The sequence below is a fragment of the Petaurus breviceps genome, unplaced genomic scaffold (genome assembly GCF_028583685.1).
Source record: "Petaurus breviceps papuanus isolate PSGF00001 unplaced genomic scaffold, PetGlider_PUasm1.0 224, whole genome shotgun sequence".
Taxonomy (NCBI): Eukaryota; Metazoa; Chordata; class Mammalia; order Diprotodontia; family Petauridae; genus Petaurus; species Petaurus breviceps.
The window spans coordinates 10,373,226-10,396,721 of NW_027185887.1; the positions used below are offsets into that span (position 1 = coordinate 10,373,226).

General features: G+C 35.0%; 1 protein-coding gene and 1 long non-coding RNA gene across 5 annotated transcripts in view; one reads left to right on the forward strand and one right to left on the reverse strand.

Annotated features, from left to right (window-relative positions):
• CARMIL1 (capping protein regulator and myosin 1 linker 1) overlaps positions 1-23,496 on the reverse strand; it is a 404,323-nt gene that overhangs the window by 137,934 nt on the left and 242,893 nt on the right. For all 3 annotated transcript variants that reach the window (XM_069095035.1, XM_069095037.1, XM_069095036.1), the window contains exons 11-15: positions 22,970-23,064; positions 12,241-12,327; positions 4,310-4,413; positions 1,388-1,465; positions 1,177-1,253 (exon numbers count right to left, since the gene is read on the reverse strand). In XM_069095035.1, coding sequence (XP_068951136.1) covers positions 1,177-1,253; positions 1,388-1,465; positions 4,310-4,413; positions 12,241-12,327; positions 22,970-23,064 — 441 coding nt within the window. The remainder of the gene's footprint in view (positions 1-1,176; positions 1,254-1,387; positions 1,466-4,309; positions 4,414-12,240; positions 12,328-22,969; positions 23,065-23,496) is intronic.
• LOC138166537 (uncharacterized) overlaps positions 1-23,496 on the forward strand; it is a 101,069-nt gene that overhangs the window by 55,943 nt on the left and 21,630 nt on the right. Inside the window, exons 2-3 of one of the 2 annotated variants that reach the window (XR_011169611.1) lie at positions 6,364-6,423; positions 19,414-19,495. This is a non-coding gene — a long non-coding RNA (uncharacterized lncRNA). The remainder of the gene's footprint in view (positions 1-6,363; positions 6,424-19,413; positions 19,496-23,496) is intronic. The other variant, XR_011169612.1, reaches the window with a different exon arrangement.

The following is a 23,496-nucleotide window of genomic DNA, read 5'->3' on the forward strand; positions in this document are numbered from 1 at the left end:
CTCAAATCTAGTGAACTAGATTTCAAATCTAGTCAACTTTTTTTCTTCCAAATGCCCTTCTACATAACTACTCTCCTAATCAATCATTCACAGCTCTATCTAAACAGATCTGTTTTATGATCTTACAAGCTTACTGAATGACATAAATTTACAACTTGAGCCAAGAAGCAAAAGTTTTGGAAGTCCTTTCAGGAGATAAACCCTGCTAACTCCATGAGGACTTCTCAATCTAGTCCAGAGCTTTGGGTATGCCAGTGACTTCTAGCTCCAGTCCCATCCCTTTCACTTACTCTCATTGTAAACCTTTTTATCCTAATTTGTAGGGAGGGACTGCTTAAGTAGAATTTATGCCACCATTTTGACAATTTTAATAAATTTGTAATTTAGTGTATAAAAAAGATAATGTACACACATATTAAGTTTTGATTATACATTAATATACTACTTTTATACACACATATTATATATACATTCTTTATATAAAATATTTTGTTATATATCATATATACTATCTCTATTATGCATTCAATCACAAACTTATTTAAATTGTCAAATTATATACACACACAGGTTAAAGTATATAAGGCAATGCTCATTTATATATCAATCTCAGAGACAAGGTTTCTACATGATCAGATTTCCCAGAGATCAGAAACTTTATTCTTTTTGATCACGAGAACTTGTTTATTATTTATAACAATTTTTGGTGGACATCTAATATTACACAAACTTCCCTGCCTTATTAAATAAAGTATACTGAACCTAATATGATTCTTTGATGATTTTAGGGTGGTTGTAAATATGAACACTACAGTATTTATTTTAATGTAGTGAAACATAGTGATAGCCTCAGGGATAGTGGAGATGCACCCAAATGTTCTCTTTAAGGCAACCCTGCAAGACCATAAGTCATAAAAGAGTTCCTGATCAGCATGGGTAAAAGAGATTTCCCCATCAGGGCTTCTCTACATTGATGAATGCATATATCAAGACCAAAACAGAACTTAATAAAAAAAAAAAACCTTTAAGATTTAACATCATTAGATAATAATTACATGATGATTACTGCCTTTTAGGATTTGTCTGAAAGCTATTACTTAAAACCTCTGTGACAAAGAAAGATTTCATTGTTCAATCCATAGTTGAAATTAATGGTGCTGGGAAAGAATGCCATACCGGTGAGAAAAGACAGTCCTGGAGAGGCTGAGGACAGCTAAATGCTGAAGGCATCCACGAAGAAGTGCTGCACAGACCTGGAAAGTAAAAACCTCAGCTTGATTATCGAATATCACTGGTTACAGAAGTCTATTTTTTTACTCAACAGAAATTCCACTGTATCACAACTTAATGGATGCTGAAACTCCAAGGCAAAATAAAGAAATATTACCATGTCCAGGGCACACTCTGTATTAGATAAATCCAGGTGAGCAATGGCATTTGGCTGAGCCAAAAAGTTGTACAGGTACTTGAAAAAAAAGGAACAACAAGAAGTTAATCATTAAAACAAGACCAAATATTTCCAGCATTAAAACATTAGAAAATTTAGAAAATCTTCTCATATTTCTTCTATATCTTTTCTACCTCCAATAATATTATAATTTTTATCACAATTCCAAAAACAAAACTCCAGAAAATGTTTAATATAAAACTAAGCATGAGATAAAATATGAGAAACCTCCAAATGAAATCTGGACTCCCCAACCCCTTGTCTGTTATGCATCGCTAGATTTGTTTGATTAACTCAGCTTATGCTATACCATTTTGAAAGGTGCTAATTAATTTCAACTCCTGAGATTGAAATGCCACCTGAATTATAGCCACTCTTTCAAAATGCTAATCAATTTTGAAAGTTCAAATGAAGTCTTGTGCTCTGTTAGGATCACCACTAATTTGAATCTGAACCATATGATGCTCCTCTGGCCAGCCTCTGCTTTGATACATATGGTCTTCCTGTCCTGAAGTGCTTTAGAAATCTAATAAGACAGATCTGACAGAACTATTAGGGAATTAAAAAAAAATTCTCACCAACAGCTGGGCAAACTCCATTTTCATAGGTTACACATAGCCTTCCCTTCACATAAAGGCTCAAAGTACAGAACTATAGACTTATTCCATGTGTATGAAAAATTAAAAATTGAAAACTTCTGACAGAATTTCAATCTGCATTATGAGAAAGCACAGCAAGATCTAGAGTATTCCAACAGGGATAATCTTTCTCCACGATGAAAATAAAACAAAACTTAAAAGTTATATATAAGCCAAGAGGTACTATGAAAAAAGAAGTCTAAGCTCTTTCCTTTATTTAGCTGAGATTCTTGTAGACATTGACTAACTTTCATTAATTTTTAAAACTTCAATTGTAAGGTAGATATGGTGAAATGTTACTCTTCAAATGAAAAAATTACAAGGTTAGCCTGAGATAAACAGACTTACAAAGTACATTCAGAACTAACCTATGAATATTTCTGATTTAAGATCCATGGCTAGAACAGTGCCTTGCACCTAGCAGACACTTAAAGCCTAGGTGAATTGAATTGACTTGATCAAAGGTAGTATGGTACAGTAGACAGAATCAAACTGGCTTCAGAGGAAGACATGAATCCAAGACCTCTCTCTTACACATAGTCACTGTTTCACCAAGAACAAGTTATTTAACCTCTCAGTGCTTCAGGCATTTCTCTTTGACTAGAAATTACACAAAAGGTACAGAACAGTCCTGGTAGAAGTCGTTTTCTATACCAGTAAAATCATAGGTACTGTCCCGATGGACTGCTAAAGGTCCTTAAACTCTACAATGTCCACCAGAACTTTCTCATCCTTCCAAAAAAACATAATCTTAGATGACTGATACTGTTCCCATTTAGTTTGGTTATATAACATTTATGGTTTTTTAATTGGTTCTCATTTAATTTTAAATCTCTACAATTTATTCTACTCCAGCATTTTTTAGCATCTTATTAACTGTCTAAATTAGGTCTTTGCATCCATCCTGTTAGAGGGATAACAGCAGGAATGGATCATCAGTTAAGGTGATAACTAAGGATGCACACAATAGTCATAATCCACCATAGGAAAAAAGCAAATAGTATCTTTTTAACAGATTTAGTAGAAGGTTGGGAAGAAGGATAACAGGCAGAACAGAGGGGAACAAAACAGGAGAGAAATGGGCCTGGTGCCATAAAACCTCTTAGAATGACAATTAAATTCCTCATAAGAATCTCATCAATACATCCTCTCCTTAAGGCTTGACTAATTATAATATGATCAGATTAGCCAGTGATGGCCATTCCACTAGGATGGCAGGACCCCTAGGAGCAAAGACTGTTTTCTATCTCCAGTTTGAGAACAGGGCCCTGAATTCAGTAGCTGTCTACTAAATGCTTACTGAATGGCAATGGCTCCTGACCAAAGATCAAAGTCAAGGTTCATCATGATCATCAATTTCTAACCAAATTTAAGACTTGATTAATTTATCATACTGAAGAGAGCTGCTAAATACTTATATCTTCTTTATAAATATTTATCTATTTCTTAATAAGCTGGAGAAACCTATTCTTTTAAATTTTTCAGAATATTTTTCTTTCACACTTGCTCCAAGGACCACGCATGAAGCTCCAAGGAGCAACCTATCATTAAGGATGGCTGTTTCGGAAATAACTGAATATTCTAGGATTATTCAATTATGCTTATTCTACTATCACATCCTTAAATGGCTCAGTACAACCAAGGTCTTCACTTGCTATATAATAGCAAAAGGATCAGAATTCTGAGCCATATGGGTTGCTTGGCCAATGTTTTACATGACATGATTTATTTTTTATGTTTGTTTTTTGCGAGGCAATTTAGGGTTAAGACACTTGCCCAGAGAAACAAAGCTAGTAAGTGTAAAGGGTCTGAGGCTGGATTTGAAATCTGGTCCTCCTGACTCCAGGGCTGGTACTTTGTAGTTTCATTTTTAAAAATCATACTATGTTATGGAAATGCTTCATGTTTTATTCCATAAATATAAAAAGTGAATAAAAATATTTTTTAAATTTTGGGGAAAATTAGCAGCATTCAAAAAGTTTAACTGCTGTACCAAAAAGAGAAAGGAATGACTATGTTGAAGGAAACCCATATTACCAAGGATGATTATGGATATTTAGAAAGACAACTCACTAAAAACCAGGTTAGTTATGTGAATAGCATGGATTTGAAGGTTAAGTAGATGGAGTGGAAGGAATTAAAGCACTGCCTTTGGGAATCATATATAACTCATGAAAATACAATTCTGTCCAAGAAGCCAAATGATATAACAAGCAAGTCTTACCGAGAGGTCATCTCCCCGAAGAGCGTTCCCTGAGAGGTCTAAGTGGGTGAGGGTGGTAGCGATTAGCTGGTTGGCACTGAGTGATTGAGAAAGGCTATTCACCCCTACAAAATCAAGAAGAGTCAAGTTCAATTCCTCCTTAAAGGGAGCAAGATCAGGTTTACTATAAATTTTCTGTAAATAGGCTAGCAACAGAAACTCAGACAGAAAGTGGAACTAAAGAAAACAGTGATTCAGGTTCTCCAAACTTTCGTTTTCTTTTAATAAAATGTCGCATAGAAACAGTGTTGTTTTAAAAAGAAAAAATAAATGTGGGAGCAGCTAGGTGGTGCAGTGAATAGAGCACAGGCCCTGAATTCAAATACCACCTCAGACACTTGACACAATTACTAGCTGTGTGACCTTGGGGAAATCACTTAACCCCAATTGCCTTGCCTTCCCCCCTCCCAAAAAAAAAAAAAAAATAAGTGTGGCTTAGTTACAACAAGAGTATAGATGGCCATGTGTTTTCTACCCACCTCTCCCCAAAGCTCTGCACCAAAGATTGTTTTGTTGGCAAAAGTGAGAGAATAAGAAAATTTGAAACTAAGGAATTGTGCAAACTAAAAGTAAACAAATTAATAAGGACCAAAAAATTAAAAAAAAAGTAAGAGAATAGAATGGACCCTTAGAGATCATCTAGCCTAAATCTTAGATTATGCAAATAAGAAAACTAAGGCCCAGAGAAACTGAGTGACCTGCCCAAAAGCAAGTATATAGGAAGTAACAGATCTAGGATTCAATGGCAAGTCTCCCAAGGTCCAATCTAGTTCTCCTTCCACAACACCAAGAAGTTAAAAATATTTCAATTCTTAAAATACTACAAATAAGTTGATCTCTAAATCTATCTTATTCTAAAAATCTGCCAAGCTCTTTTACAATCCAAATGTAGTATTTCAATTATAAGCATGACTTAAGATAAAACAGGTGCAACTAGGTGGCCAATGAATAGAGCATGGGGCGGAGTCAGGAGGACCTGAGTTCAAATCTAACTTCAGACATTTGACACCTTCTAGCTGCCTGACGTTGGGCAAGTCACTTAATCCTAATTGCCTCATCTCCCCTCTCAAAAAAAAAAAAAAACCCAGTAAGATAAATAGAAAATCATATGTTAACAATATCAATTGTGTTAATGTGTTATCAATTTGTTAAAAAAGTAACTGTTACATTTGTAATGATGTTTACAAAATATTAATAAAGTCTGTTACTTGTTGAATTCACACATTTATCTCGACATTAAATCAAAATTTACTAAGTACTGTTGAAAGCACAATTTAGGATCATAGTTTAAGGGTGGGGATATCTGTCCTAATACTTTTATCAGTTGAGACCACATTTCTAATGTGTATGATGTGAATAATGACTGGAAAGCTCCAGCAACTACTTCAGAGTTATTAAGAGAATCAAATGTGAATTTATGTAGTAGCCTTTTCAAACCTTAAAGCCTCATAAACATATTTTTCCTAGAAGTCTAAGATAACAAGAAAGGCTGTATTTATGAAAAACAGGCTCCCTTTTTCTAGCTTTTCTTGTCTTGTTACTGATAAATTTCTACCTGCTGTGACAAAAACATATGGAATGGACCAGTCTCATATTAAAATATATAATTATCTATTATTCCACTACCATATAATAAATGCTATATCAAATGCTTTAAAAAATATCAAAGAAATCATTTTTCTCTAAATCATTCTACTCTGGAGTGTGACAAAATTCAATAAATGCAGAGCTGAATTAGATGGCCTGACAGCAAAATGCTTCTTGACAAGTATGGGAGCTTGGCAGTAGGCCAGGATCTAAAAATAATCAGTATTGGATAATATCATCTGGTAAGCTTAATGCTAGTGTAGTAAAATGAATGAGTCCTTTCTGTCTCCTCCCTATGTTAATAAGCATACTAATGTCAGCAAATTACAAAAATGTTTGAAGCAGAAACTCATACCTCTTCTAAATACAGATTTACACCCTAGATTTGGGCTGTCTGGTCATTTTAACCATGCCTTTTATTTTGACAGGGGATAATTTCCAATGCTGGAAGATGGTGGCACCAGATGGAACTAGAAATATCTTATCAGGTAAGGTATTGATGTGGGAGAATGAAAAGATTATACTGAAGTAAGGAAATAAAACTAAAAAATATACTGAAACAAGGAAACAGAATTTTCTGTACAATAGTCAGTGCTTATAACTACTAGTTAAGTATTACCAATTACTCAAGACTAATTTCCTTTTTGATCCTAAAACTATTTGAAGCTCAACTCAAAAATAAGAATAAGACCTTTTAATATGAATAACTACTCATATTTATAAAGTGCTTTAAGATTTAGCAAAGTGCTTTTTCCCTAGAACTCTCATGTCCTAGTTAAAGCAACTTTATGGCCCTGGTCATAGAGCTATTATGTGTAAAGAAACAGGTTCCAATCCCAGATTTCCCAAATCCTGGTACAATCATTTTTCTAGGTATTCCATAGCCTTTGAAAAGGCACATTTGAAGACACACTACTTAGATAGCGACTACATAAAATCTCACTTGTTTTTTCAAAATAAATATTTTAATATATAACTTAAGCTTCCAAAATGTATATGAAGGAGGAAAAGAGAGTATATAAATCCTCCTATCTTAACACCAACATAGTCTTGGCCACACTAAAAGTTCTTAAAGAAGAAAGGTGAAGATTTCAGTTGTGACAAATAGAAGTTACATCTTAGTCTACAAATGAACTTTAAGGAAAAGGTCAGTCAAGAGGGGAAAAGAAAATGGAAGAAGAGTAAAACTGAAGAATAACAGAAACAAGGACCTGATTCTCCCTTACCTCCTATTCAGAAAGCTCCATTTTCCATTCTTTTATCTAAACTCCATAGGTAGAGCCCATAATCAGTGAGAGTTGATTATTGATGCCTTCTGGGGATACTGACTGGCTGACATAATTTGCAATAAAATGCTGGGTTTTAAGGAAATACTGGAAGGCTCTTAGTGGGATCTAGAATGGGTCTCAAGCCTAAGGATTATAAATGCAATTATCATAGTGACCCCAATGAATAATAATAGAAGGAAAATAATTCAGACTAATAGAAGTATTTTCAAATATATGGACTTCATGATCAGTTCCTAGATCACGTGAAGAGAAAGGCAAAATAGGAAACAGTCATGTTAGCAGTTGTTGTAACATCTCTTTTAATAATCAATGAGACAAGTGGAGGGGGGAAAAATCTATTTGCCACTTAAATGAACCTATTTTAATCCAAAATATGTACATGGAAGGAGATTTTTATTTAGGTAAAGGCTGAAATTCATGACCTTTGACAGTCTTTCTAACTCTGAAAAATCTATCATTCTGTAATTCTTGTAATTGTTAGAAGGAAGCCAATTTCTAGAATGGCCCATGATAGCCATTTGCCTACTCATTCTGACTTTTTGGCTAGTCATCTTTCTACCATGTATCGCTATTTTAAAATTCACATCCACGTGAATAAATAAGCAATTTAGCATTTAAATGTTCCATACATTTGTTTCTATTTACATTGACCATCATTATATGGGAGGACTCAATTTGAAGTGGAAAGGGGGAAGGGAAAAGGTACTTCTAGGAATGACTGAGCTGCAAACAGAATGGCTGCGCTGTAACAAAAGACGGAATGGGGTAGTCAAAGAAATCTTCCTATTGATAGCATTGAAGAGGAATTTGGTTAAAATCCCAGATCTTTGATAGACATATTTGTGTGACACTAGGTAAGTCACTTAAAGCCTCTTGGCTTTATTTTCCTCATATGTAAGGCAGCTGAATTGAATTATATCCCTTCCGGGTCTTTATGATTCTATGAAAACTAATTTTAAGAAAACTGGAAAGGTTGATGATATGGGGGCACAATTCCTAAGCTATCCAAATTATGTAAAAAAAAAAAAAAACATCCTTTCCCTAAGGATCTCAAAGGGCTTTGTAGTTTTTGTGGTTCAGTCTTTTCCAGTCATGGCCAATTCTTCATGACGCCAACTGGAGTTTCCTTGGCAAACCTCCTAAACTGGATTGCCATTTCCTTCTCCAGTTCATTTTATAGATGAGGAAACTGAGGCAAACAGGGTTATATGACTTGCCCAGGGTCACACAGCTAAGGAAGTGTCTGAGGCCAAATTTAATTCAAGAGGAGTTTTCCTGATTTGAAGCACAGTGTACTATCCACTATGCTATCTAGCTAATGAATTTTTAAATTATACTTTGCAGTATAATCTACTATTTAACCTATTTTAGAGAGAGAACAGGAGGCAACATGAATAAAAGTACTGGGTTTGGAATCAAATGTTTCTCCTAACACTACTTGTGTGGCCTTAAACAAATAACTTAACCTTCCTAGTCCTCAGAGTCCTGGCTTTGGTGTAGGTTAGACTTGATTTCAAAATCTGATTCAGACACTTATTAGCTGTGTGACCCTGAGCAAGTAATTTAAGCTTTCAGACTCAGTTTCCTCATCTGTAAAATGGGAACAATAATTACACCTACCTCTCTCACAAGGATCAAAGGAGGATAACATACCTAAAGTCTCTTATAAATCTTAGAGCACTATGAAAACATTGCTCAGCTGTACTATACCAGCACTCCAATGGACTTGCTGACAATAGTGGCATGGGATCATAGAAAATATCTATCACCGTCATTGTTACGATGAAGGCACTAAGGAAGTAAAATATTTTGTCCAAGGTCCCATAGGAAACAAGGAACTGACATATCTTTTGATACTATCCAATGCTCATTGTACTCTATAGCAACATGCTGCTTCTGTCCTGCAGACTACTTAATTTATGGTACTACTAACTATTTAATTTAGTTAAGTAGTTCATTTAGAAGACTGCTAAATACTTGGGGCAGCTAGGTAGTATAGTGGATAGAGCAGCCAGCCTGGAGTCAGGAAGATCTGAGTTTAAACCCAGCCTCAGACACTTAACTAGCTGTGTGATCCTAAACAAGTCACTTAACCCGGTACACCTCAGTGTCCTCATTATAAAATGGAGAAAGAAATGGCAAGCCATTCCACTATCTTTGCCAAGAAAACCCTAAATGGGGTCATGAAGAGCTAGACCTTACTGAAAAACAGTTGGACAAATACTAAATATTTACACTTGACAAACTGATTTTTTTTTCCTTTGCATTCTTTGCTATCATATATATATGCAGGCTGTGATGCTATAGGAATGAGACTTTTCTTGTGTAGTTTGGCAGATAAGTTTTATCCTTGCTGTACAAATCTAATTGTGTCACTACACTACTCACAAATCTTTTTAGTCTCTTAGTCTAAAGCTCAGAAGTCACCAAGTCCAACCCTGAAGGGAAGTACATTATCCCTGATAAGTGGTCATCCAGGAATTCTAGTGATGAAATAGTTCCCTACTAGTTTCTAAGATGAATGGTATATGTTGGGATCCACAGAGATAATGACCTAAGTGCAATTCAGTGTCACCCCATACACTAGAAACAATATCATATATACTGCACAGATATGTATTATTAGAGGGAAACCTATATTGTCCATTTTCTTTGTAAGCATCTCCATGGCTTTGAAAGCTGTTTATGAAAGTGATTTACAGTAGGACCATAATACAATTAGTGCAATCCTTTCTAAACACATTGAGCTCAAAGGTTCAGAAAAAAATTATTTTCCACTTTACAAAATTGCTATCTAAAATTCACAATATATTTCTACTTCTGACATCTTACTCCATACACTTGTTATTCTCTAATCATTTGTAGAGTAACAAACTCATCATTAGCTCTGTGGATGGGTTGCAATTCTATGCCACACAATATTATTTTATTTTTTATTATAATTTTCCTATTCTTACAACATAAGACAATAATTAAGATATTATCTTTATATTGTGGAGAATAATGTGACCCTTAATATTTAGCAAAGTTGAAATCATATGTTAGGAAGGTAATATGTAATTATGCTATGGTACAGGTTTACATGATTATTATATGGCTTACTTGTTTATTATACGCAGAAAAAAACAAAACATTACTTTCAACTTTGAGGTCTAAGGTCACATAGATCTTTCTAGACAAACAGATACTCTCCTTATTTTTCCCCCTTCCACTAACTCCTAACATATGAATAGTTTGATTCCACTCTGAACAATGAGTAATTATTCTAGAAACAGGAATAAGGAAGTATCTAGGTTTGATATGGTTTCAATAGTATAATTTATACATTAATAATAGAATATAAACTCCTTAAGAGGCAGGACTATTCTCTTTTCCCTCCATATCTCCATCATTTAGCACAGTGCCTGGCCAAAAAAAAAACCAAAATATGTACTTAAAATGTTGATTAACTTATTCGTTTTAGAACGAATACAACTATTAAAAAAAAAGAAGTGAGGTATAAAATCAGAGTTCAGGCATAAAATAAATTTATTGCAGTCTTTTTCTTTTTTTGAATTCCTTATTTTTTCTTTTTCTAAAAAATGGGAATCCATTTGAAGAGTTACTTTTATCAATGAGCTAGAGGTACATGCTGACATACTCAGAGATACTTCACTTAATAGAAAGAAATAATGACTAAATAGTATACCGTGTCCCCACCCCCCCCGTGAAACGCATGCCGTGCTCCGAGCTGCATCCAATCAGAGCTGCAGCAGTGAGCGCGTCATCCTGTTCTTCCCCAGTGATTTGCTTATTGAATAAAGGTACATTTTTTTGTTCACATTTACCTGTTTATTAAAATTGCTGTCAATGTTCATTAAAATAAGCCCTCCCCTGAAAATAAGCCCTCTGGTGTTTTTCTGTCCAAAAAAATAATAAGGCAGTGTCTTATTATTGGGGAAACACGGTAGGGAAGTGAGGACTCGAAATGGCCCATGGTGGTGGAACAGTAAAAAATTTCTGACACAAAAAGAATCAGTCTAATGGTTTCTGAAAACTGTGACCTTATTAAGATTTTGAAGGGGGGAGGGATCCATTTATATATTTTCATAAACCATTGTGCAAAGACTTTGTAATCTACTTTCATAACAAATTCATGAAGAAAACTGAAGGTAACAAGCATTTCTAAAAGTTCCTCAGTTTCAAGAACATTTGTTAACTAGTTTTAGGTGAAAATCTGTTTTAACTAAATGTATCTTCTAGATAACTTAAAAATATCCTTATAATCCATATATTATTTTAAAATCCATAATAATTTTCTAAAAGCTCAAACTATATTGAGACTGCAGTTAGTCTAACTGGACTAGACCATGGCAGACAGATGGTAAGATGGAGAGAGAGGTGGACCTGGAGTTGGGAAATCCTGAATTCAAATTCAGCCTCAGACATTTACTTAGCTGTGAGACTCTGGACAAGTCACTTAAACTCTGTCTACTTCAGTTTTTCATGTGTAAAATGAGGGTAACAATAACACTTATCACCCAGGTTTGTATTGAGAATCGAAGAAGAGTATTTGTAACATGCTTTGAAAATTTTGAAATACCAACTATTATTATTGTTGTTATTATTCTGATTTTTTTATTAGATGTCAAAACACCACTATTTTAATTCTAACTCTGCCAGCAATTAGCTTTATGACCTTTGGACTAATCAATGTCTCCAGGCCTTCATTTCATCATCTCTAAAATTTGAATGTTGAACTAACTACATATGGTTGTTAAGTTTCCTTCCAGGTCCTATATTCTATCATTGTTTTTATCTGTCTATTTGGTTTTTGTGAGGCAATGGAGGTTAAGTGACTTGCCCAGGGTCACACAGCAATTAAATATCAATTGTCTGAGACCAGATTTGAATTCAGGTCCTTCTGACTCTGGGATCAGTGCTCTATCCATTGTGCCCCCTAGCTGCCCCCATTTTGTCATTTTTTTTAAAGTGATGAACATATTCAATAATACAAAATAGACCAATATACAGTACCTTTAGGTGATAATGAGGTTTTAGATAAATTTAAGTGTTTGAGTCCCTTTGGGAGTTTGGCAAACTGAATACTTAGAGAGGACACACCTAGGGAAAAAAAAAGAAACAGGTTTAAATCCTGCAGTTGTCAGAACTGGAGCTGTTGTCCAGGTAATTAGTAAAATGAACTTAGTTTCCTCCCCCATTCGTGTGGTTGTGGTTTCCCTTCCTATTTATCATTCTTATTTTGAAGTAAAATTGTATAGTCATAAACAATTTAGTATGAATAAAGCTTGATAGATTACTTTTCTCTGAAAAAAAATCTGACTAAATCTGACTTTATGCAGGAGGCCTTTCCTGGTACCCCCAGTTGCTAGCACCTTCCCCTTTGAGATTACCTTTCATCTACTCTGTGTATATCTTGTATATAAATTATTTTCATTCTTGTCTCCTTCATTAGAAAATGAACTTCTTGAGGCCAGGGTTGTTTTTGTTTGTCTTTGTATCTCCAGGGATACTGAAGCATAGTGATTGACACATGGGCTAATAAATGCTTGTTGGGCCCCTGGAAAATGGAGGGAAAATGTATAAGGCAGACTGGGGAGACTAACTTTGCCTGTGTGCAGCTTTGTCCGTCCTTTTATGGTCAAAATTCCTTCTAAGCAAGATAAAAAATATTCAAATGTCCCAAAATAAAAATTCCCAGATTTTTCTTCATTTTCTTCAAATTGATACACAAGTCCACTTATTTACATAGAAGTTTAATTGCTAATAGCCCCTATCAATTTTTACAAGAACTGAGATACAATATAACTCTAAGTATGTTCCTTATTCCTTAGGGAAGATAACAAATTTTAACTGGACTATTACGAGCATCAAATATATACCCCGCATCTTCAGACCACAATGAAAAAAAACCCTTCAAAATACAGATTACAATCACCTACAAGATCACATTTTACAGTTAAACAATATGAGAGGAAAGGGGAAAAATAAAAATAAAGTGAGAAGATAGGCTGAAAATCTGAAAACATGAAACATTCAGATAAGCAGAAAATCCAAAAAGCTGAAAATGGGGATACACACCAAAATTCCTAAAACAGTGTGAAACCACCCTAGTCGGGTTCAAGTGAAGGATAAAAGGTATGGACATAGATATATTGTGATAAGGTACTTTTGTCAGATTCCAGATGCTACAGCTACAAACACACAAACTCATAGGGCTGGAAGGTGATGCAGCAGCCACCCAGTCCTACTCATGCCTTCTACAGAGGAGGAAACTAAGGCAAGAATGACTCTTTGCATCATGTGCAATTGTAATTATGAACCTTGTGCCCTAAAAGAAGATTTGCAGATTATTAATCATGATATAGGTTTCAAACAAGTTAAAAGAGAAAATTCTCAAGTAATAGTGTTAAATAACAGTGCTATCAGCTAACCGCTTTAAATTTCAGAATATTGAATTGGTTTAAAACAAGGACCTCTTTATGTCATGGACTTCTTTGACAGTCTGTTGACTTCCTCTCAGTCTATAGGAGTCTACAGACTACTTCTTGGGATAATGTTTTGAAAGTATAAAATAAAACATGAACCATAACTAAAGAAACCAATTATATGGAAACACCATTATCAAGTAGGTAGCTAGGTGGCACAGTGGATAGAGTGCTGGCCTAGAGTCAGGAACACTCATCTCCCTGAGTTCAAAGCTGGCCTCAGATAGTGACTAGCTGTGTGACCCTGGGTAAGTCATTTCACCCTGTTTGCCTCAGTTTCATCATCTGTAAAATGAGCTGGAAAAGAAAACGGCAAACCAGTCCAGTATCTTTGTCAAGAAAAGCCCAAATGAGGTCATAGAGAGTGAGACACAACTGAAAACAGATTGAACAACATCAAACATTAGCAATATTAAAAAAAAATTCACAGACTGCTGTTAAGAACCTTTGTTTTAAAAGAAACAAAAACAAAAATAGGACTGCTTATCTTCTTTCTCTATGAAATGTCTTATACTAGATTCTTGCTTTTCCTCATGGCAAAATATTTGTTTTCTACTTAGAGAATAATCACTTGCTAAATACTTGTAGTAATGAAACCCTATTACTAATCCTAACATTTATAGGAATGAAATCTATTTGAAGATCATTATTTTCCATTTTAAAAAAATCAGCCATTTTGTCAAATTTCAGAATTTTTTCATGAATCCAAAAAGAAATTTCTTTTTATAATTCATGTGAATTCTTTGGTTTAACCTCATAAATCATCTCTTCCATCAAGGCTTTCTTGCTTCCCACAGTTAGAATTGATCACTCCTCATCTCAAACATTCTTTTTTGGGCCCTGTTTTCTCTATTATTCTTTTCCAAATGCTCTACAATACAGCCACACTAATCAACTTGCTTGCTGTTCCTCATACATTTCCTATCTCCAACTCTTTTCATTGGCTGTTTACCATTTCTGGACCACTCTTCTCCCTCACCTCTCCTCCTTGGGCTTCCCTGGTTTCCTTCAAACAAAACCCATCTTCTGTGGGAGGTCTTCATTGGCCCCCCCCCCCCATGAAATACATATTTTATATACACATAGTTACTTTCATAGTGTCTCCCCCAATACAATGGAAGTTCCCTCGAGGTTATATGACCTTGTTCTTGCCTTTCTTTGTATTTTATTTGTGTGTCTTTTGTACTTTTGGGGGGTTTTCTTTCAGTGCTTAACACAGAGCTTTAACATAGTAAGCACTTAATCGTTGCTTCTCTTTTAACATCATTCTTTAAACCCTCCCTTCCTACTCTAACTTGTATTACAGAGAATTATGCACAAATTCTATCCCTTCTTAGACCATGTATACTTCTTCAGGGCAGGGACTATCTTTTTTTTTAACTTGCATCCTTAGTGCCTAGGATTCTAATGTGGATGTTTAATTGTGTATTGAACTGATTTTTTTTTAATGTTTAATGATTAATATGACAATGAGATAAAGCCTCTCCCCTAAGATCAAGGCTCAAAACTCTAATTCTTCTTACAATTTTATACATTAATGTAAGGGTTATGGGATTTAAAGATCTCCCATGCCCCATGGACGTGCTGACATAGCAGAGCAAGAGAAAGTGAAAAGCCGAGCTAACGGTCCTGCAGTTGGCAGTTGGCGGCGGTTGCCTTTTTTTTTTTTTTTTTTGAGTTAGGACCCCTGCTGAGCACTGCCAGCGGCCGGAGCTGCTGGGAGCAGGACTTTCTGCTAAGGACTCCTGCTGAGGACTGCCAGGGGCCGGAGCTGCTGGGAGCGTGCTTCCAGGACGCTGGGTGGTTGCTGTGAGTGGGGAGAGGAGGACCTTTGCCTGAGGTAGCTTGTTCTGTTTTAAAGGCTTGAAAATGTGGGTGCTTTCTACTTTATCTACCTGTGCCAATATCATAACTACTCTGATGGCTTTCACTTTCTGGTTTTGGGACTCAGTCTTTTGGTATCTTAATAAATTTTCTAGTTTATTTCCCCAAATGGCAAACCTGACGTATTTTGTGATGGATAATTATATCAGCATATTTGTAATCTCTATAGGCATTGTGAATATGGCATTGCTGATACAATTAATTGCCCCATGAATGATGTCTCAGAATGTCTAAATCATACATGCTATATCTATCAATCAGGAGGCACGGCAAATTAGAACTAGCATGTGCAAAACATTCAAACTTTGTAGATGCTACAAAAGGAAGGGGTTTTGTTGTTCACTTTTTCCAGGCCTGTTTGATTCTTCATGACCTCATTTGGGGTTTTCTTAGCAAAAATACTAGAACGGCTTAGCCATTTCCTTCTCCAGCTCATTTTACAGATGAAGAAACCAAGGTACACAGGGTGAAGTGACTTGCCCAGGGTCATACAACCCGTAAATGTCTGAGGCCAGATTTGCATGCAGGAAAATCAGTTTTCCTGACTCCAGGCTTGGTGTTCTATCCACTTTGCCACCTAGCTACCCCAAATTTGTAGCAAATACTACAAAAGGAAGGGGTTGAACTACATAATTTCTAAGGTTTCTTCAAGCTCCACCATTCTATAATTACCTTACACAGTTTGCTTTCCTGGAATTTATTTACTTATCAATAAAAGAAAGATAAGCAAAGCACAGAGAAAAAGGTTGTAGAGATCACAATAAAGACACCAGAGTAGGCAGCAAATATAATTTTTAAATGGACTCTACAAGGAGAAAAGGAAACTAAATTGCTTATTTTGAAAACAAGGCTCAAAGGCCAAGAAGAGTGAGGGGTCCAGTTGTAGGAGAAGATGTAAACACTTTAAATGCGAAGGCTTACTGCAGAAAGAAAGGTAACCTTTCAGCTACAGTCAGAACAGGAGGTAAATTTTAACAGCCTAGTCCATTAACACAGATAATTAGAAGCTGATGGTGGCAACTCTCTCTGAAAACAGTTTTTTATCTGTCTGGGTCTCTCTCGAAATTCTACTAAATGCATGGATCAATGAGATGAAATATTTAAAGTGTTATAAAAATTCTAGGTATTACTGGTATTATCATTATTATTATGGAAGTTGGATAAGAAGCTTAATAAAATTAAAAGGATTTCACAAAGAAAACTACAAACTCATGTCAGAAGATGCTTGGATATTTTATTACATTTCCATTGGTACAATTCAATCTTGTTTTAAAAATAAAAATGAGAACACAACTTTATAGAATCTTTGTTAAAATTATTAAATGTTTAGAATTAAAAAAAAAAACCTGAAGGCTTAACAAGGTTGATTACAAATCATATAATGGAATTATGGCATTTTATGGTAGGAAAAAAAAAAGAAGAGGAAGGGGGAAAGACTCCCTTGCATTTCCTTCTGCTTTTAAATACTTTTACACAACAGAGGAATAATTATAAAAAATGTTTAGCATTGCAATGTGCCATCTGATTCTATTAACTCACATTTAGGAGGAAATTAAATTTGACATTATAGAATTAACCCATAAAGTACTTCAGTATTTCAAATACCTATGATATTGTCATTTACAATTATTGCATCTAAAGAGGTATTTTTATACTTTTGTTCTTCAATAATCATCAAGGTAGAAATAAAATAAATCTTTATTAGTGAAAGAGCATAGCAGCAAAACACTACCATCAAATTTTAATAATCAAAAAATCCAGTTGGAAGATGGAAAAGAAAAATTTTCCCCTAATTTTGGGATTTAAATACAATTTCTGTGATTTAAGTTTTTCATTTCAATACAATGATTTGGTAAAGATTCAGCTCGGATGTCTACCAATTCACATAATATGCCATTATTAAATTACTATATTCATGGCAACATTTCTTTTGTTAACTAAAATGAACAGAAGCATTTTCATTTCAGAGAAAAAGTCTGCATTGGATGTACATAAATTAGGCATAATAGGGCATAATGTAACTAACATTGCTGGTACAGGTATTTCTTAAATTACAAAATTAAGCAATATTCCTTTGAGACATTGTTCTGTTTTTCATTATCACAACCCTTATACATAGCTTACTAGTTAAATATGTTGTAAGCCAAAAATCTAAAGAAAAGCAAGGTATTTTTTCTAATTATCTATATGTCAATACTATTTTTCTCCTTATAATAATGCAACCATCTGATAATTTTATGGTATTATGAAACAAAAGTAACAATCTAAAACACTGCTGTTCAAAAAATGCATTATTTCTATCCATTCCTATAAGAATTCCACAAATATCAGAAAATCATACAACACCAAAGTGAATGTATACACACACAAATAGAGACAGAGAAAGAGAGAGAGGGAGGCAGAGAAGGGGGAGGGAAAGGAGAAAAAGGGAACAGAGAGAAAGAGTTAGAGGAGAGAGAAAACGAGAGGGAAGTAGGGAGGGACAAGAAGGAGAGAGAGAAAGAATGAGAGGGAGAGAACGAAAACCCAGTTTTCTTAACCAGCTATCTACAGATTTAAACAGTAAATATGTACAAAGTAAAACACAATCTCAAAGGGTAGGTAGTTGAGGGATCAGAAGGCCTCATATAAAATGTGGGGGACAGTATGTAAAATGCAAAGACAATGTAATTTATCAATCTTGTAATCTTGTGAAAAAAGGAAATGAAGCTAGTAAAGTGTGACCTATTCCCGTTGAAACCAGGCTAGTTCTTTGTTATTACCACTTCCTTTTCTAGATATTCATTAACCATCCCTTTAATATGTTGTATGCATTGCTGGAACTGAAGTCAAGGTCATTCATTAGCCTATTAATTAAAGATTCCACTCTCTCCATTTTCTTTTTTTTTAATGGTAGAGGGAGAGAAGGATATTTGTCCTTCTCTAGTCCTGTAATATCTCTCTCTTGTTCTCTATTATTTTTTTCCATTTCAGAATCCATTTATCTTTCCTTTTTTATAAAACCAAGATTTTCACTTTTTTCAAGAGAAATTCATAATGAAAAATTCTAGATAGAAATTCTAGAATTCTTAAGGTGAAAATTACTTAAAGAAATATAAGCTTCTAAGAAAATATTTTATTTAGCATAGTGATGTTAAAATGCTTATCCAAAGTCTCATGTACAATAAGATCAGAAAAGGAAGAGTAGAAAAATATACAAAATTTAGAATCTCCAGGGAACTCAAGAATGTAATGATCTAAGACTGAAGATCTAAAGACATTGAATTTTGTCTAGACACAAATGAGATCCAAAAAACTATCATTTCTGGTGAAATCAAACCACATAAATATTCCATTTTGAAATGGTAAACTCAAAAAGCATTCAACGACATCAGAGTTAAGGGGTTTGAGGATGGAAAAGTGTAAAACAAACAATGGAGAAAATCCTCTAACTCAATGCAAATATAAAAGTGGTATGAGGCTGATCTACCACAGATAGAATTTGGACTTTCTGAGGATGCCATAGCTTCTCATACTACAATGGACAATTATAGAATAACCATGACTTCCACCAGATGATAGAACATATGTTACTGGTGCTAGTAAAAAAAGAGACAGGACATGATAGTCAATGCCTCCCAGCTGAGAGTGTGTAGAGGTGACCAAATATCCACCTGGCTTGAACAAACAAGAAGTGTGCTGCCTCCCTGGGGCACTGCGTGTATCCTGTCAAATCTAATGACCACAATCCAATTTCAGTAGTATTACATATTTCCATAATGTTAGAGATAGAAGAAACCTCAGAGATTTAATCCATTGCTCTCATTTTTTTCCCCAGATAAAGGATCTGAGGTCCAGAAACATAAACACTGTGTGACTGTGCTTTTTAATTGCTTTCAGAAGTAACAGAGGCAGTCCATGTAAGTGATAAAAAGTCTAATTACCCAAAATATTTTTCTGAAATCTCAATACAAGTTTTACACTAAACTGAATTTCTTATTGAACTTTCACCATCAAATTATTTATTCCCAATATTTAGCATGAATTAAAATTCCCCATGAGGAACTGGTCCCATTATCTCTGCAAATGGGCTTTATATTCAAGATTAGAGACAGAATATAAAAAAATGAGGAAATTCTGAAGCTGGAATGGAGCAGTGAGCAATGTAAAAATGGAGTCTGGAAATGTGAATAGGCAGGTAAGTGGGGGAGGTCTCAGAATCTGCTGGACCAGATATACCCCCTCCCTCATCCCCACCCACATCCAGGGATCAATGTAATATTGAGACAACAGCTATGGTCAAAGTAACAATGAAGTGATGAGAATCATGCAAAGAAGGTGACTGAAGTAGGTATAGCTGAAATAGGGCAGATGGGATGAAGGGAAAGGGAGGAGGAGAAGGAGAAGGAAAAGGAAGAAGAGCAGAAGAATTAAATTTAGAATAATAAGGAGAAGGAGGAGCAGGAGGAAGAAATTATGTTAAGATGACAAAGAAGAAAAAAGGGGGGTGGCTAGATGGTACAGTGAATAGAGCACCGGCCCTGTAGTAAGGAGGACCTGAGTTCAAATCCTGCCTCAGACACTTGATCAAACTTACTATCTGTATGACGTTGGGCAAATCACTTAACCCTGATTGCCCTGCCTTCCCCCCTCCAAAAAAAAAGGAAAAAAAAGATGACTTCTGAGTATGAGTGATAAGTGTATAAGGAGAAAAAAAGGAGGCGGAGAAAAGGGCTATTAATTTAGCCATGCTATTCTGACTACACAAAAGCATCAAATCCAACAGCATAACCATGAAAAATTTCATATGTTCTGCCAATTATTATAGGAAAAAAACTATTGGTAAGCAGAAAGAGCTAGAAAGGATGGAACACCATTTTAAGAGTCATATTAGAATCTAAGGTTTGAACAGCAGACTTTGTATATCATAGGATAGCTTTTGTAGGGGGCAGCTAGATGGCATAGTGGATAGAGAATCAGGCCTGGAGTCAGGAAGACTCATTTTCCTGAGTACAAATCTGGCCTCAGACACTTACTAGCTGTGTGACCCCAGGGAAGTCACTGGACCCTGTTTGCCTCAATTTCCTCATCTGTACAATGAGCTATAGAAGAAAATGGCAAACAACTCCAGTGTCCTTGACAAGAAAACCTCAAATGAGGTCACAAAGTGTTGAGCATGATTGAAATTAATGAACAAGCTTCTGTGGACTAATCTGGATTCCACTAATTTAGAATGTGTTCAAGGATGATTTAATGATTTAAATACATGAATAGTGTAACAAAAGTCTGACTAATACTTCACCACGGTATGATGATGGTAATCCAGGATTTTGAAGACAATGCCAGGGGGAGTACAAGCTCTGGCAGGTTCTTCTACATGCAAGGGTATTGCCGAAGGGCTTTGGGAGATTAAGTGTATGAAGTATAAAAGTCATCTTTTTTCCCTTCAGGGAACATATAATCAAATTTGGGATACAATATATGGTTTAAAAAAAATGGTAAACTGCAAGGCAGGAAATACGTGCCAAATTTAAAATAACCACAATGAATGCTAACAGAGTTCTGAGACAGGGAAGGGAACGAGAACTTATTAATCAACTACTATGTGTGCCAGATACCACGCTAAGTGTTTTATAAGTATTATTTCATTTGATCTGCACAATGGCTCTGGGAAGTTAGTGCTCTTATTAGACCTATTTGGTAGATGGAGAAACTGAGGCGAACAGAGTTGTTAAGATTTGCCCAAAGTCACACAGCTAGTAAGTGACTGAGTCTGGATTTGAACTCAGGCATTCTTGAATCAAGGCCTAACACCCAATACACTTCGCCATCTAGTTTCCTAGATGTCAGGGTGGGAGCACTGTGTTCTAAGTGGTGTCAAGGAAGGTTGTATAGAAGAAATAGAACTTCAGGGTTTTAAAGAATAAGTAGGTTCCAATCAGTTAAGTAATCAAAGAATTTGAACCAACCGTTCTTACAGGAAGAAATGTAAGTGATCACTCAATAACAAATATTTTATTAAGGGTCCTAGTACATGCCAGATGCTGATCAATAACCATATACAAATGTATCAGTTCACTAATAATAAGAGAAATACAAGACCTGAGACTTCACCTTACACCTACTAAATGGACAAAGCTGATAAAAGGTGTGGGAAGACATCAATGCACCAACAACTATGGAAAACAATTTGGAAATATTGGAGAAAAGACTCTCAACTATTTTATACTCTTTGATTAAATGATCCTACTACCAGGCATATACCACAAGGAGGTTAATGACAGCAAAAGAGATCCCACAGATACCAATACATCAATAGCAATCCTCCTTGTGGCAGCAAAGACCAAGAAGGAAAGAACTTGTTCAACAACTGGGAAACTGCTCATGAAATTGTGGTATGTGAATGTAATAGAATATTACTGCACTGAGTAAACGATTTATATGAATTTATATAAACACATAGAGAATAATAAAGAATAATTAAAGTAAAATCAAAAGAATAAAATACAAAAGGACTACAATAATGTAAATAGCAGAGGCAGCTAGATGGCTCAGTGGATAGAGTACTGGGCCTGGAGTCAAGCCTTGTACACGTACTAGCTGTGTGACCCTGGGCAAGTCACTTAATCTGTTTGCCTTGATCCACTGGAGAAGGAAATGACAAACCACTCCACTATCTTTACCAAGAAAACCCCAGGAACATTTTGATTCTAGAGAACAAAAGTTAAACAGACTTCCTTCCTCTCCAAAATGCATAATATATACCGGCAGATATTAAACACATTTTGTTCATTGCTTTTGCTTAGCTGTTTCTCTGTGTTATCAAGAAAAGTTCAATATAGGAGGGATTTCTCAGGAAATAACTAAAGTGAAAAAAGCATATCATATTATTTTAAAAGACTAGGATAGAAAAAAGAAAATATGGAGAAAGGGAATGTCAAATGTCAAAAGGGGAATGTTACCAGAAAAAAATGCAAAATGGAAATGACTAACTTCCATTAGTTATTAATAACTACTTAATTATGATTGATGGAAGGAAGAGAAAATATCAAAAGTAGAAAACACTAACAAAATAGTCCCCCTTTCTCATCTAAAAGTTGAGTTTTATTTTTTAAATAACTTGTCTCCCTCTTCCATATATAATCGCTTTTAAATAGTGTCAGATTTTTAAAAGAACCATGAAATTGACAATCATGGTCAACACCATTTTAATTATAGGATAAAGACCAGAAGGAAAATAAAGAGTCATTAAAAAAATAAAGCCAATAACAATTGTATTCAAGTTACAAGGGCAGTTTAGCATATGACACGCCATTATTCAGGCAAGGCGGAGTAAAAACTCACTAATCCTCTTAAAACTCTGGTATCAATGAAAAACTGAAATATTACAGTACCTCTATCCTCAAGTGGATTGCTAGCAAGGTTAATTGTGTGAAGTCCTGAGTTGGGATTATGGGCTAGGGCATTGGCCAGTTTTTGTGCAAAATCTCTGAAAGTGAATAAAACAAGTATGGATTAAATATTAATACAGAATTTTAAGACATTAACACAATAGATGAAGCTGAGTGAAATCTATTTAGGGAGTACATAGTCTTAATGTTAGCCTATACCACATCCTAGTGAAGACTTGGCATATAATATGCAAATATATTTTCTCACTGGGAGACTTCATAAACCTTCCTGTGACCAGAAAAGGGTTCCACAGGATTAACCAGAAATCCATTTTAAGAAAAGGCAATTCTGCTGATGAAAAATGTATGAGTTCTAAAAAAGAAATTATACAGTCTGTAAACTAAGAAAAGTTTCTGGTCTTTGGCAGCTCTTCAATTAAATAACCAATGCTTGTTTATGAACAGAATAGCCACAGTCCTGATCATGGATAAATACAACTAATTATTTAGGCTTTTGTTTATTTATTTAT